The sequence below is a fragment of the Mandrillus leucophaeus genome, unplaced genomic scaffold (genome assembly GCF_000951045.1).
Source record: "Mandrillus leucophaeus isolate KB7577 unplaced genomic scaffold, Mleu.le_1.0 Scaffold296, whole genome shotgun sequence".
Classification (NCBI taxonomy): Eukaryota; Metazoa; Chordata; class Mammalia; order Primates; family Cercopithecidae; genus Mandrillus; species Mandrillus leucophaeus.
In genome coordinates this window covers 1305402-1321201 of record NW_012103098.1, presented here as the reverse complement: position 1 = coordinate 1321201, position 15800 = coordinate 1305402, and the positions used below count along the sequence as shown (strand labels likewise).

The 15800-nt window shown below is 51.7% G+C and overlaps 2 protein-coding genes across 5 annotated transcripts in view; one reads left to right on the top strand and one right to left on the bottom strand.

Annotated features, from left to right (window-relative positions):
* Nucleotides 1-7208, top strand: part of CACNA1D (calcium channel, voltage-dependent, L type, alpha 1D subunit) — a 326299-nt gene extending 319091 nt beyond the window's left edge. For all 4 annotated transcript variants that reach the window (XM_011986180.1, XM_011986179.1, XM_011986182.1 and 1 more), the window contains 3 exons: nt 2137-2258; nt 3461-3781; nt 4605-7208. In XM_011986180.1, coding sequence (XP_011841570.1) covers nt 2137-2258; nt 3461-3781; nt 4605-4898 — 737 coding nt within the window. In that variant the 3' untranslated portion in view covers nt 4899-7208. The remainder of the gene's footprint in view (nt 1-2136; nt 2259-3460; nt 3782-4604) is intronic.
* Nucleotides 7209-10284: 3076 nt separating this feature from the next.
* Nucleotides 10285-15800, bottom strand: part of CHDH (choline dehydrogenase) — a 28741-nt gene continuing 23225 nt past the window's right edge. The window contains exons 6-10 of the mRNA XM_011986176.1: nt 15063-15192; nt 13905-14039; nt 12964-13106; nt 12366-12468; nt 10285-11622 (exon numbers count right to left, since the gene is read on the bottom strand). Of these exons, the coding sequence (XP_011841566.1) occupies nt 11204-11622; nt 12366-12468; nt 12964-13106; nt 13905-14039; nt 15063-15192 (930 nt within the window). The 3' untranslated portion in view covers nt 10285-11203. The remainder of the gene's footprint in view (nt 11623-12365; nt 12469-12963; nt 13107-13904; nt 14040-15062; nt 15193-15800) is intronic.

Here is a 15800-nt window from a genome sequence, read left to right as displayed (position 1 = left end):
TCCTCCTCCCTCACTTTCCCTCCTCCTCCCTCACTTTCCCTCCTCCTCCCTCATCTTTGTGTCAGGTCTGTCAGTGCCCTCTGTTCACGGGGCAGGTTTTGGACTTGTTGGTCCCCTTCACTCTGGGGCCAGGAAACCCATCCCGCCTAGAGGGGCTGGAGCTGGGGCTGGCTGCTCCCACCTACTTTCCCTCTGCAGCAGTGGGTGGCAGGAGCTGGAGGATCTGGGTCATCCTGAGCGAGGAACTCCAGCTGGGGGAAGGGGTGCAGCCCTGGCCCCTTCCAGCTCCTGGCTGAACAGTTTCATTTTGAACATGTGGGCATTTTGATGACGATTAAGGATTATCCATTTCTGGAATTTCTGAGGAATTAAGCATATTTTTGAAGAGGACTCTAATCAGTAACCAAAAATAGCCGTGACACATTGGCTTCTGAGTCTGCCAACTGCATATACTATAAAGCACCGCTGGGAGGTGCCCAGGGCCCTCTGCCTCACTTCAGCTGTCACAGCGCCACTGGGGAGTGTGACCAGACCCATTTCCATGGTTAATATTTAATTCCTCAGCCCAAAACACAGGCTGCTAAATGAAGTCACTCCGTTTCCATAAATACTAGATGAAACAGATGCAGGTGAGGCCGGGTGGAGGCCCTCGCCCTTGTGAGTTCCACTGCCTTCCTCGGGCCTTGGCCTTTGTCTGTTTCCTACCTGGCCAAGCCAGCAAGCACATGAATCCCACCGGCCACAGTGCCAGAGAGGAGCTGAGTGGGTAGGAGTGGCTGTGCTCGTGATTCGTGAGGTGGTTTTGCTTTGCTGCCCCGCAGCTCAGACCTTGGACAGGGAGAACATTTCACTCCTCCACCTGTGTTCTCAGCTGCATGGGGATTCCCTCCTCCTCCAGAGAGTGTTGTGCAGAGCACAGGGATGGTGGGGATCCATGGAGCATTTTAGACGTGGAAAAGCGCCGCATGCGGGAGAGGGACTGCTGCTCTCCTTTCCCAGCCCCCCGCCCTGCCATTCGATCTGGAAACCCGTGCTCCACAGCACAGTTGGCCCCTGGGTGGTGCGTGGAGGGCAGCCTTTCTGATGAGGCAGCCGTGTGTGTTCCATGTAGGCAACTGAACAAGGAGGCCCCACAGTGCACACTGGGCCCGAGAGACCAGGACTGGCTGTCTCGTTCCTCTCTCCTGGGCAGTGCCTAGCCAAGGACTCAGCCCAGTCTCTGTGTGCAGCCCCAGTGTGCCTGGGAATCCTCTCCTGGCTAGGCCCTGGGCTTTCCAATAGAGGAATGAGGGGCCTGTGGAGTTTTGCCAGGGCTGAGAAAGGCTCTGTGACCTGAGAAAAGCAGCAGTCAAGATAGGAGCCATAAAAATGCCTTGTAAAGTAGGTGTGCTCTCGACGGAGACCCCTGCAAGGGTAGGAGGTTTCTGGGAGGAGGCTGCTGGCTGTGTCTTAGGGCCCCAGAATTCAGACTGATCTCCTGGGCCTGGTGCCCTGTGCAGCTGGGAGCCGTGGATGGTCTTGTCAGGCTGTGTGTGAGCCTCTGTCGGAAGAGCTGTTGGCAGGACAAGCGTTTTCTTAAAGGTAGGGTTGTCCTTGTTTGTCTTCAGTGCTAGAGAAGCTGAATCTTTCCCAACAACAACAACAAAATTTGCTTATTAAGCTGATCAGTGCAGTTAGTCCCTCCCTTTAAAACAGGTGTAAACACAGGAGCCCCAGCAAGATACGTCAGCCCCTGGGGACACTTAGGGTATCTGGAAGGTGACAGTGGGAAGTGTCGTGGGGTTCTGGCAGGACTTGGGTTCTTGCACTGAAGTTCTGTGTGCGCCCCACAGTATGCAGGGCGAGGGCTTCTGACTCGGATCAGTTGCCCTAGGGGCTGCCTTCGCTCCTCCTCCTGAGAACAGGCGAACATTTAAAGGTAGTAAGTTCGTACTTTTAAAAACATCCCTCACTGGCGCTTCTGCCTTCATCCTCTCCTCCTAAAGTTTGGAGACCTCACTACCTAATCTTTCTCTTGGACAAACCACTTGCTTCTTCCTGGGCTCCTTGCTGAGCGTCCGGGACCACCCTGACTGAGAGACAGTGTCCCAGCAGAGAACCTGCTTCACAGTTGCATGATGCCCTTTGCTTTCCCAGCCCACCGCAGATCCTCCTTCAACTTCGAGTGCCTGCGCCGGCAGAGCAGCCAGGAGGAGGTCCCTTCATCTCCCACCTTCCCCCACCGCACGGCCCTGCCTCTGCATCTCATGCAGCAACAGGTGAGTGGCCCACCTGGTCTCGCCCCCATGCCCAGGGGCACCCCACATAGGACCCACCATCAGGTCACTCCCTTCTCTTTGGCCTTAAGCACCAGGAGGGAAGGAGAGAATCTTCACCTACAGTCTGGTTAATCTTTGTAACAATCCTGCCAAATAGCTGTGGCCATGAGCCCCATTCTGCCCAAGCTCACACAAGCAAGCGACCGCTGGCATTGGAATCCGAGGAGCCAGCTGCCAACGCTGGCCTCTCTACCCAGGTGCCTCCCTGCGACCCCCACCACCTCTTCCGGGGATTGAATACGGAGCCTGATGTGATCTGAGCTCAGGGGGTGGGGGCCACTTGGCTGACTCTGAACAGTCGGTGCAGCCCTTCATTTTCTCTAAAGTGCTTCCTTCATTAAGTGTATGGGTCCCTCCGTGGGCAGGGCCGTGTGGGCACTATGCGGGCTTCACCTCCCCTGCCTACCAAGGGAGCAGTCTGGGAAGAACAATTTGCCCACATTGAGGGCGGCTGCACAGGCAGGAGGGTGGGGCCAGAGCCCACTCACCAGGGCTTTCCCTCGAGGATAAGAATATGGCGCTTTTTCTTTCTGAAAATATGACATCAGAGATGCTATTCATTCGTGTACGATGGGGTGGTGGGCATGGACCTGTGCTGTTTACAGACTGGGTTCCCCTTCCCTCTCTGCAGAGTGAGCCCTAAGGTGCATCTGCCGTGGTGGGATTGTAGGACTGGGCTTGTACACAGTGCTTTAGCACGTGCCAAATGCCAGCTCTAGGATGCATTATTCCAGAGCAAAGAGAACCAGCTATGTTTTCCTGTAAGTGCTAGGAAGTGGTAGTTTCCCCTGAATGTACTTCGGTATTTAAACCCAGCATGAACTGGGTGGTGTGTTCACACCCACGGCTTGTTGGGCTTCCCTGATTCTTCTTCATTCTGAAGCAATTTCATGAATTAGCAACTGATAACTCCTTGGGAAAAGCCATAGGAAATACATTATAGATTCGGGGTAAAAGAAAACACAGTCTGCTAGAAAACCAAGTCGTCACCGCCCATTCATTCAGTGTACCCATGTCTTTTCCAAGTCTTTGCCTGGACTGCCCCTGGAGAGCGCAGCACCCGTGCTTGGTCTGTGTGCAGGAGGTTTGAGGCCCGGACCTCTGAGAACCTCTGGTCTCCCAACGCTCCTCTCTTTCCTCAGATCATGGCAGTTGCTGGCCTAGATTCAAGTAAAGCCCAGAAGTACTCACCGAGTCACTCAACCCGGTCATGGGCCACCCCTCCAGCAACCCCTCCCTACCGGGACTGGACACCGTGCTACACCCCCCTGATCCAAGTGGAGCAGTTAGAGGCCCTGGACCAGATGAACGGCAGCCTGCCGTCCCTGCACCGCAGTTCCTGGTACACAGACGAGCCCGACATCTCCTACCGGACTTTCACACCAGCCAGCCTGACCGTCCCCAGCAGCTTCCGGAACAAAAACAGCGACAAGCAGAGGAGCGCGGACAGCTTGGTGGAGGCAGTGAGTATGGCTCTTGGCCATGGTGGGCAGGAAGCACCAGGAGCAGCAGAGGTGCAACTGCAGCAGCAGGAAGGGCAACAGCAGGAAGGGCAGTAGTGGGAGGGCGGCCAGGCTGTGAGCCAGGCTGCCTCAATCGGACACTTCTGAGCAGCAGGAATGTACCTGAAGCATGAGTAAAAACTGGTCACCACCACTGGGTGCGGTGGCTCATGCCTGTAATCTCAGCACTTTGGGAGGCCGAGGTGGGTGAATCACCTGAGGTCAGGAGTTCAAGACCAGCCTGGCAAACTTGGTGAAACCCCATCTCCACTAAAAATACAAAAATTACCCTGACATGGTGGTGTATGCCTGTAACCCCAGCTACTTGGGAGGCTGCAGCAGGAGAATCACTTGAACCCGGGAAGTGGAGGCTGCAGTGAGCCGAGATCACACCACTGCACTCCAACCTGGGCGATAGAGGGAGACTCCATCTCAAAAAAAAAAAACAAAAAACACACACACACAAAAACAAAAACTGTCACCACCATTGATTCTCATAAATGAGCTGTGCTGGCATTATAGGTGCTGTTCCAGCATATGTTTCTAGTTTATACTAAATGTCTTTCCCTAGTGGGTTTCACTCTTGTTGGACCATGTGTAGTTTTTTAGCTCCAGGACATTTTCAAAGCCATTTACATTAGTTATTATGTATGAGGTCTAGAAAACATGATTGAGCTGCATCCCCAAAGCACACGGTGCAGTTAGCACTGGAGTTTTCTGTCATCCCTCTGCCCTGCAAAGCCTTATAACACCCCCATGCCATCCATCCCTCTTTCCTGTACAGGTCCTGATATCTGAAGGCTTGGGACGCTATGCAAGGGACCCAAAATTTGTGTCAGCAACAAAACATGAAATCGCTGATGCCTGTGACCTTACCATCGACGAGATGGAGAGTGCAGCCAGCACCCTGCTTAATGGGAACGTGTGTCCCCGAGCCAACGGGGATGTGGGCCCCCTCTCACACCGGCAGGACTATGAGCTACAGGACTTTGGTCCTGGCTACAGCGACGAAGAGCCAGACCCTGGGAGGGATGAGGAGGACCTGGCGGATGAAATGATATGCATCACCACCTTGTAGCCCCCAGCGAGGGGCAGACTGGCTCTGGCCTCAGGTGGGGCACAGGAGGGCCAGGGGAAAAGTGCCTCATAGTTAGGAAAGTTTAGGCACTAGTTGGGAGTAATATTCAATTAGACTTTTGTATAAGAGATGTCATGCCTCAAGAAAGCCATAAACCTGGTAGGAACAGGTCCCAAGTGGTTGAGCCTGGCAGAGCACCATGAGCTCGGCCCCAGCTGCAGGAAACAGGCCCCGCCCTCTCACAGAGGATGGGTGAGGCGGCCAGACCCGCCCTGCCCCATTGTCCAGATGGGCACTACTGTGGAGTCTGCATCTCCCTTGTACCAGGGCACCAGGCCCACCCACCTGAAGGCACGGCGGCGGGGTGCAGGGGAAAGTTAAAGGTGATGACGATCATCACACCTGTGTCATTACCTCAGCCATCCGTCTAGCATATCAGTCACTGGGCGCAACATATCCATTTTTAAACCCTTTCCCCCAAATACACTGCATCCTGGTTCCTGTTTAGCTGTTCTGAAATACAGTGCGTCAGAACCCAGCTACCAGCGATCATTGTGAGGGCAATGGGACCTTACAAATAAGGTTTTCTGTGACGTCACTCCAGTTTACACAAGAGAATCTCACTCCGATGGTCGGTTTCTGACTGTCACGCTAAAGGGCAACTGTAAACTGGAATAATAATGCACTCGCAACCAGGTCAACTTAGATACACTAGTTTGTTTAAAATTATAGATTTACTGTACATGACTTGTAATATACTATAATTTGTATTTGTAAAGAGATGGTCTATATTTTGTAATTACTGTACCGTATTTGAACTGCAGCAATATCCATGGGTCCTAATAATTGTAGTTCCCCACTGAAATCTAGAAATTACTAGTATTTTTACTCGGGCTATCCAGAAGTAGAAGAAATAGAGCCAATTCTCATTTATTCTGTGAAAATCCTCTGGGGGTAAAATTTTAAGTTTGAAAGAACTTGACACTACAGAAATTTTTCTAAAATATTTTGAGTCACTATAAACCTATCTTTCCACAAGATATACCAGATGACTATTTGCAGTCTTTTCTTTGGGCAAGAGTTCCATGATTTTGATACCGTACCTTTGGATCCACCATGGGTTGCAACTGTCTTTGGTTTTGTTTGACTTGAACCACCCTCTGGTAAGTGAATTACAGAGCAGGTCCAGCCGGCTGTTCTGCCCCTTGGGTATCCATAGTTATGATTTTCTCTGCTGCCCACCCAGGGCATTTTTTGCATCACTGGTGCAGAAATGCATAAGTGGATGGGGTACAGCTGCTCTTGTCCTCTGGGGACTGGTGGTGCTGCTTAAGAAATAAGGGGTGCTGGGGTGGGGGGGACAGAGGAAAAACATGGTGATCTATAGGATTGGAATGTCGGGGTCTGTACAAATCGTATTGTTGCCTTTTACAAAACTGCTGTACTGTGTGTTCTCTTTGAGGGCTTTTATATGCAACTGAATGAGGGCTGAAGTTTTCATTAGAATGCACTCACACTCTGACTGTATGTCCTGATGAAAACCCACTTTTGGATAATTAGAACCATCAAGGCTTCCTTTTCTGTCAACAGAATTATGCCGACTGTCAAGTTACCTTGGCAGGGATTCCCTGCAATCAAAAAGATAGGTAGCAATTTTGGTCCAAGATTTTTAATAGTATATACACAACCTGTTAATGGATTTTTTTTTTTTTTTGTAAATAACACCACTTTGTTATGAAGACCTTACAAACCTCTTCTTAAGACATTCTTACTCTGATCCAGGCAAAAACACTTCAAGGTTTGTAAATGACTCTTTCCTGACATAAATTCTTTTTTATTAAAATACAAAATGTTCTTCAGAATAAAACTGTGTAATAATTTTGTTATATTTGGGAGCTCTCCTTGCATAGAGCTGGCATTTGCCAGTGAGAGCCTCCGACGGGGCAGGTACTGTGCCAGGGCAGCTCTGAAATTATGGATATTGTCTCTTATCCTCCTGGTTCCTTCAGTGCCAATGGTAACCTAATACCAGCTGCAGGGAGCACCATTTCTCCTAAAGGGCTACACCACTGTCAACATTATCTTGGACTCTGTCTCTCTCTCCGTTGGGTCTTGGTCTTACTGTGTGGCTTCACATCAGGCCAAAATCGCCAGACCAGGACCCTAAGTGTCTGGTACAGGCGATGATCTTTTCCAAAGTCAGTACTTACAAACTGGCGTTTTTACAGGCTGCACCACTTCCTAATATCTGTCTGCTTTAAGCCTGGTTCAACCTCTCATCGAATATTAAATTTTTCTTTGTAAGAAAAATTTGAAGTTGTAGAGCATGGTTTTTTGTTTTCCTTTGTCTTAGGTAAGTTTTAAGATGAAATGTTTTTCCTTTTTTGTTCCCTTCCCACCTGAAAAATACACATTTTGTGTCCACAGGAATAATATATTTAGTTTCTTTAATCTTATGTTTTTCATAATCTCCCAAAATGTCAATGGCAGCTATGATTTCACTGTCAACTGGCAGCGAGAACCTCACTGAGAACCATCTCTGCTCAGCCTATGGACTCCGATATCCACCCAGACAGCTGGATCTCACTTCACCAGGTGGCACTTTCCAGCTCTATCCTAAGAAGTTTCAGAATTAGGCAAAAGCCAGGCATGGTGGGCTGTGAGGGTCACGTTACCTTTCGGTGCAGGCTCACCTGTGTGAGATGGGACCAGGGCACTTTACTGCTGACCCTGCTATGAAAAAACTGGAGCAGTTTCACCTTGTGTACATATCAGCATCGTGTCTTTGCCAATTGCATTTCCTATGAAAGTTTTTACTGTTATGATGGGTAGCTGGCTGGTTTATAAAAACAGTTAGTTGACATCACGCACAGAGCCCCGACTCCCTGACTAGCCCACCCCAACTCAAAATCCGACTCCAGGGATGTTTTGTTGAAAAGGTTATTTCTCTAAAACAGAATTTCTTCTCCTCTCCTGGGGACTGGGAGGGCAGGAGAGAATGAGGAGCAGGCCTGGGCTCTGGTTCCAACATCAGGAGTGACAGGGTGGTCTCAGGGATGTCCTGTGAGGACAGCCTGGGCCACTAAACAGGGCCAGTAGAGATGGTATTTTATCTTTACAGAAATCTGTATTGGATCTGATGTTAAGTTGGCTTATCAGCAGAAGCATGAAACCACTTCTGAGTGGTGGGACCTGGTTGGCTGGAGAAGAATCTGGTTTTTGTTGTTTTTTTGAGACAGTCTCACTCTGTCACCCAGGGTGGAGTGCAGTGGTGCAATCTCGGCTCACTGCAGCCTCCACCACTCAGGTTCAAGAGATTCTCCTGTATCAGCCTCCCAAGTAGCTGGGACTATAGGCGTGCATCACCATGCCCAACTAATTTTTGTATTTTTAGTAGAGACTGGGTTTCACCATGTTGGCGAGGCTGGTCTCGAACTCCTGGCCTCAAGTAATCCACCCGCCTCAGCCTCCCAAAGTGCTGGGATTACAGGCGTGAGCCACCATGCCCAGCCAAGAAGAATCTATTTGAATTCATGGAGATGATGTCTGCAACCTTCGCTATGAGCAGAAAAGACTAGATGTTTGGGTGCCTACAACTCCTGCTTCAGGAACTCACCATCTCCAGTTGGGCTGGCAGATGCTCTTGGCTCCCACACAGCCCACCCCGTCCCCTATTCCATCAGGAACTGCCTTCTACTAGTGCAGCGGCTTCAACACAGGCTTCTGCAATAGGCCAGGGCTCTCAAGAGCACTGGGCACATGCACAGCATTCTGTTGTGCGCTTGTGAACCGTTTTTGCAAAGCATGTTTCTCTGTTTTTAGGTACTGCAAGCTTTTTGCCAAGGGGCCCGATTCCCTATGAGACTGAAGATGGGGGGGTACCCTCTGTGCACCCCACTGTGTAGCAAGTGCCTTTCTCCCCCATGCTGGCTTCCTCAGCTGACAGCCTCTCCTCCTGGGGTGAAAGGCTCCCTTCATGGCAGGGGAACTCTCAGGTTCTGGACATATGACATTTACCATCTTTTCTTTTGAGTCTCATTCCTGTTATGGCCAAATTGTGTGACTGTGTAGAACATGACTAAGTATTTGAGAGTGAGAGAAGGGCCTGGGTGCAATCAAGCAGCACCCCCCAATGGGCTCCTTGCCACACGATGTTTTGCTTATTTTAAAATACAGCCACCAGACTGAACCCACTGTGGTCTCAGAGGCTGACACACCCATGGGACACAGAGATGGTAGAACTAAGTGACTGTCACCCTGCCATATCCATGCCTGTTCCAGAGAAGAAGGGTCAGCAGAGTCATGGTTGGCCCAGGACCATCCCCTGCCCCTGAATCCACACATGCTCTAGCAGGAGAGCTGCATGAGGCCCTCCCAGCCGTAGGCTGGCACCTCAACTCCTGTGCCTGCACTCCCGCAGGCAGCCCCGAGACCCAGGTGACTGATGGCCATGGACTGCTGCTGTGGGGCAGGTGGGGACCCTCCGTAGGATAAATAAGTCTCTTGGCCAGTTTAGAATTTTCTTTCTTGACCCTCTCTTGGAACAAAAATTTTTTTTAAAATACAGGTAAGATTAAACAAGAGCTGCTTAAGATTGTTAAAAGGAGAGGTGTGATGGGCGTCTTCCTTCTGCCTTTCTAGGTTTTCTCACAACTAAGTTGTGGCCGTCGGATCCCCTAGAGTCTGCATGCCACCTCAATCCTCTCAGATCCCAGCAAAGCCTGGAATCCCCCAATTTTCTCCCGTCCTTATTCTGAGCCTAGTGCAGATGCAGGTTTCCATGTAACAATGCTTTTCTTCCCAGACCTTGATGGTGGATGTGGATGTCTGGAAAAATCCAAGTGCATTTTATTTTCATTACCTTGTCAGAACAGTCTGGAGAAGGCATCTCAGTTCAAATGTAAGTGACTGGATCATTTTATTGAATGGTAAGAAATTTAAAGAGCAAAGAGCTGTTGTAAATGCTGCTTGTATTTTTTTTCCTCCAAAACTCCAATCTTGAATTTATTTTTCTTTCACACAGGGGCATTTCTACAGGAACAGGGTGCACGGCTGTGCTTAACTGCGTTTTCCATCCTAGTCTGTTCCTGTGGACGTCTAGAGAATAAGAATTAACCATCCTTGTCCTCTGCTGGGATGGTTCAGGCTGCCAAGTCATTTCCCAAGCCCATTATGAGAGAGTCCTTTCTCGGGCTAGCTGCTTCAGTAGGAAACAGTGATCTGGTATGTGGGGTTTGCTCCGGGTTTCCGCATTTCTTGGTAAAAGGAAAACCTCTTAAATTGCTAAGTCATAAAACCTTTGGTAGTGAAGTCAAGTGGTATTCCCTCCAGACTCCTCTCCCATTGAATAAGATCCAAAAAAACTCAGGTTTTTTTTTTTTTTTTTTTTTGGAGACAGGGTCTTACCCTGTCACCCAGGCTGGAGTGCAGTGGTACAATCAGGGTTCACAGGAGCCTCGACCTCCTGGACTCAAGCCATCCTCTCGCCTCAGCCTCCTGAGTAGCTGGGACTACAGGTATACACCACCATGCCGAGCTAACTGTTTTCCAGGGACAAGGACTCACTATGTTGCCCAGGCTGGTCTTGAACTCCTGAGCTCAAGTGATCTTCCCAAAGTGCTGGGATTACAGGTGTGAGTCACTGCACCTGGCCCCAGTTTAATAATAACCAGAGCCACACCCCTCTCCGAGTGACCCAGCCAAGCCCCCGTTACCTGCCTTACTCTGAGAGTGAAATTAGAAAGCGAGAATGGAAAAGCCAGTTTTTCTACCAGCAGGCAACTTTCCCCTCTGAACAGGGACACTGGAGACTTATGTGCCAGCCGAGGCTGAACTAACTACTGTGTGACTCACTGCCTCAGCTAAAGCTTGCAACTCGAGGAGGAGGATGCCCCTTCCTTGGCGAACCCTCTGCGGGTCTGGCAGGCACCCAGCCTCTGTGCATGGCCTGGGAAGGAACCACTGCCCTGGGTTAGAGAATGCCATGTGAACACAAGACAAAGGATGTGGCAGGAGTTAACCATCCTCCCCTTCTGTCCCTCCAGGAGGCAGGGAGAAGCATCTGAGCCTGAATGCTGGCCTTCCCCAAATGGCCCACAGGGAAAGGCTGGGGAAAAGGAGCTCGATTCACTGCCCAGTACTTGTCTCATTTCCCAAGAATTTATCCAATTCTCAGCCACTGAGTAGGGTACCACCTGGGTCCCAGTGTGCTAGATAGTTTCAGGAAGGCACCTGGGAGCAAGGGCTGTGCTGGCCCTCTTGGCTTATCAGGGGGCTTCCCTGGTCATCCTCCAGCAGCAACTGTCTTAGCGCTGGGTGGCCAGCGTCCTGGGCTTGTAGACAGGGACATCTTTGTCCCAGAGTACAGGCCGCCCCTTGATAATGTCAGCTGCCTTCTCTGCGATCATGATTGTGGGGGCATTCAGGTTGCCGCTGACCACGCTAGGCATGATGGAGGCATCGACAACCCTGAGGTTTTCCACCCCGAGGACCCTTGTCTGCGGATCCACCACGGCAGTGGGATCGGAGGGCTGGCCCATCTTACAGGTGCACGAGGGGTGGTAGGCGCTGTCGGCTTTTGCCCGCACAAAGGCATCTATCTCTTTATCTGACTGAACGTGGCTTCCTGGCTGGAGCTCTTTCCCTCGGAACGGAGCCAGGGCTTCCTGTGCAAAAATTTCTCTGGTGAGCTTCACACACAGACGGAAATCCTCAATATCAGTTTCTGTCGAGGAAAAGAAACAGGTGAGGACCCCTCCTTTTGCCCGTGCTGGCCTCACTGGAAGATTCACAGCATGGAGAAGCTCTGTAAGCTGTCTGAGGGGATAGTGTTTGGGGATAAAGTTCAGGGCCGTGGGGGACTGAGCCAGCAGGCTGCTTGTCCCCTGTCCATAGCTGGTTAGACTGTACCGTGTAGCTCAAAGGTAGCATCCTACATGGACACAGCCTGCCCAGAGGCTCAGGTTTCAATCAGGGGTCTGACTTATCGCTAGGGCAGGGATAAGTACACACACCCTGCCCCTGCCACAGTGTGGCTGTGAGCACGCTGCAGCCATTGCTGGGCAAAACCCACCCAGTGGGTAGTGCTTGTTTTTGCTGCATGCAAGGAGGCAGGCCCAGGAATGACATTTGCTTTTAGAGGCTGCTCAGAGTGACAGCAGGAAAAATGCTCTACCTACAGACCTGGCACCTGCACGGCGCATCTCCCTGCACATCACAGCAGATTGTTCTGAAAGCTGCAAATCTCCCCTACTGTCTAAACCCCAGGACTTCATTTCTTTCACGTGTCCTGGGACACTACGGGGCTCCCTCTACAAGTTTACAGCCTAAAGTGATGGTGCAGGGGATGACAGAGGGTCACTTGTGTCTTGGAAAGTGTAGTCCAAGGGTATGATTCAGGGATAAACAGGAACCCCACAAAGACAATCGTTTTTTTCAAGCCCAGAAAGACACAGGTGGGTGAATTACCTGTTGACAAGTAGTTGGGCTGGATCACAGGGTGGTCCTGGGGATTGGCACTTCTCAGTTTGAGCCAGCCCACACTTGTGCCCCGCACGGGCCCCACATGTACCTAGAAGAACACAGAGGAAGGAGTGATGGTCCCTCCATAGACATCCACAGTGAACTCCATCAACCCTGGTTTACCTGCAGGGTGGGCCTCTGCTTCCAGAATCAGTGGGGAGCAGATGCATGTTAGCATTTGTCCGCATGGTTTACCTACCTCCACGAGTGATTACAAACCACCTCAGTGAATCACTCTTTCATCCTGGCCTCATAGTCCATGGCTCAAAGCTTTCAGAGGTGGTGATCCCAGGGCCAAGACAGCACCCCCCAGTCTGTCCCACTTCTGGTGCTCGGTACCTAGTCTGCATGGAACAGTCATACCCTTGGCACGCGCCACACAGACTGACACGCTGGGCAGCTGGAAGGCAGGGGACAGGCCTCTGTGTCCCCCACTCTGCAGCCATATGGCACCAGGGAGAATGCTGTCTTGGAAGATGGGAGCATCTTCCTTCCTGGTGGGAAGGAAACATCCTGAGAAGCTGAGGCTCCTCCAGCTGCTCACCTGGTAAGCCTCCTGCTGAGTGGGGACCCGCCCGTGGTCAATCACTTGGGATGGCAGGAAATGGAACTGGATGTCCGGGTGGGGGACCCCAGGCTGGCTGCGGATGAACCCACCTGTTTCCAGATGGGCAGTGGCTCCGTTCCCTGAGAAGCAGAAGAGGATGAGGCAGAAGAGCCAGTCAGGGCGTGGCAGGTGGGCCAGCTGCTCCTGGTTTCCCTCCTTTCTCCTGGCTGCTGCTCTTCCTTTTCCTGGACTCGCATGTGGAGTCCAGGACCCAAGTCCTGTCCACATCTGTTCACCTCCCACAGGGGTCTCACCCAGCACCACACCATGAAATGTCAGCTATTTGCCAAAAGGATGGCATCCGCTCCGCTCTCTACCTGGTCCAATTCTGCCACCGCCCACGCCACCTGCCTTACTGGGTCTTCCCACCGCCTAGCACAGCACACAGCACATAGCACATATCAGGTGTGTGAGAAATACAGGCTGAGTGGATGAGCAGGATTTCAAACTACCAGGCGCAGCTAGAAATCAAATGGAAAAGGCTGCAAAATGAATGCTGATTCTGCAGTCTAGCTCCAAAGTCTCCTCTCTCCACCTTTCTCCTGGCTCCTTGGACCTCACCTGCTGTCCAGCACAAGGCCATCCCTGCCCATCTGTAAGGAAGAGCAGCCCCTAAGCCCTGAGGAGTCTCACCTCCCGCAGGCCCTGGGCAAAGTTCCTTGGCATGTGCTATTGCTTCTGGTCCTCGTTTCAACCTGTCAGGTTGCAACTGTGCCTCCCCATTTTGAAGATGAAAAACTGAGGATCAGGGCTAAGGTAAATGGCATAGTTCAGCATCAAACCCAGTGCCCAGTGGCCAGAACCCTTGTTCAGCTCCTCAGGAAGGAGGTCTCAATGCTCAGACAGTCTCCTCCCAGGTTACTGATGAGCGTGCTTACCTGTGAATTTCCAGAGCCACTCCAGACCAATGCAGACCTTCTGCAGGGGCTTCTGTGCTGAATGGAGGGTGATAGGGCGGGTGCATGCCTGCTGAATGTAGATCTCCAGGTGGTCTTGCAGGTTCTGGCCAACCCCTGACACGGGAAGGAGTGGTTAAGAAAATAGCTACCAAGGGGGCTCAGCTGCTTCTCAATATCCCCCTGGTTTTGAAAAATTCTTTCCTATTCACTTATCTTCTGGACCAGCTCCTGCTCAGTCCCCTGGTCTCAGCTTAAAGACCGCCTCCAAGAGACGCCACTCTTGCACTCCTGGCCAAGTCTGGCCTGCCTCAGATGCTGCCAAGGCCACCTGTCCTTGTCACTCACTCCCAGGACAGCTTCTGGGTGCCCCTTGTCAGCCCTTCTCAGCAGCCCCCTATGTGAGGGCAGGGCCTACGTCTTGCAGGCACTGCTTGGTGAGCGGTCGCTGGATGGTGATGGCCAGAGGGGCAGACAGCAGCCTCACTCTCACGACAGCGTGGAAGCAGCCCTGTCGTGCCACGCAGCCCTTGCATGAATTCATCCAAGCCTATTGGGACACTGGGAAGGTCACCGTCATGAAGCAGCACTTCCCCGGGCCCCTCATGATGAAGCCTAAATGCACAAAGGCCCAGCTCTCCCGGAGTGGGGTTATCAAGGAGGGCAAGAGACACAGTCCGGCCCTCAAGAACATCAGAGACAGTTTATAAAATAAAGTTTACGTCTTAACATGAAGAGCAGGCTCTGGAGCACGGAGCTGACCTCATTCATGCTCAGGGCAGCCAGCAAGTGCTGTGGATGGAAGGATGAGACCTGGACCCCTCTTGCCATAGAGTTGCCCTGGTGACACGCCCATGCCCGACCCAACGGGGCTTCATGGGCAGATACTCGCTGCTGCAGGGTGCCCTTCTCCAAGTGAAATAGGACGGCCACGGGAGGGAGAAGGAAAATAATGCAAGAATCGGGCCCCAGGCTGACAGTGTCCAGTGAGGCCTGGGAAACCTTCAGGCTCACGGGGACGATGTGACAATTCCAAGGATCACTGACTGCCACCACCTCCCCACTCCATGCTAATAAGATACACTAAGCCATTTGTTGAGCAGAAACAGCCTCTGGGAAGCAGTAAGGAAGGGGGCTCACCAGGTAGGTGGCACACCACAGGGATGCCCAGTTTCTTGAGGTCATCAGCATTCCCGATGCCAGAGAGCATGAGCAGCTGTGGAGAGTTGATGGCACCTCCACTCAGAATCACCTCCTTGCTGGCGTAAGCCTGGAAGAGGTCCGGCCAGGTCACTCCCTGAAAAGCCAGCTGTTCCCCTGACTCACAGACCAGCGCCCCTGCTCTAGCCAGCACCATGAGAACATGGCCTTGGGATGTGGAATCCATGTGGCACACCCAACAGGCCCCAGAGCCAAGGAGAGGAAGCTCACTGAGTCACTATTTGAAAGCAACCAGCAGGTAACTACAGCTAGACAGTAGTGATGGCCTTAGAAACAGGAGGGGAGGGCTTACATGAGATAAAGCAGGCATTCAAGTGAGTGGTAGTGAGTGGTTAAAGAGAGCAAGCAGTGAACCAGATCTACACGTGAAGCTGCAGAACGATCCGACCCCCTGCCCACACCCCAGAAATACAGTACGATCACATTTGTGGGTTCTAAAACCTCTAGTGTAAACCTATAGCTTTCTGTGAGATCAGTGCCCTGAAATGGTGTGGAAGGTACTGGGGGAAAGCTCTGAATTAGGCATGGCACACGGGCACTGATACCACAGGCCCTTTCTAGGTGGCAGGACTAGGTGCTTCCTCACCTCCACCAGCCCACTGCCATCAGCGACTCACCCCTCCCCCACGCCAATCACAGGGATGAGCACGTGGGGCT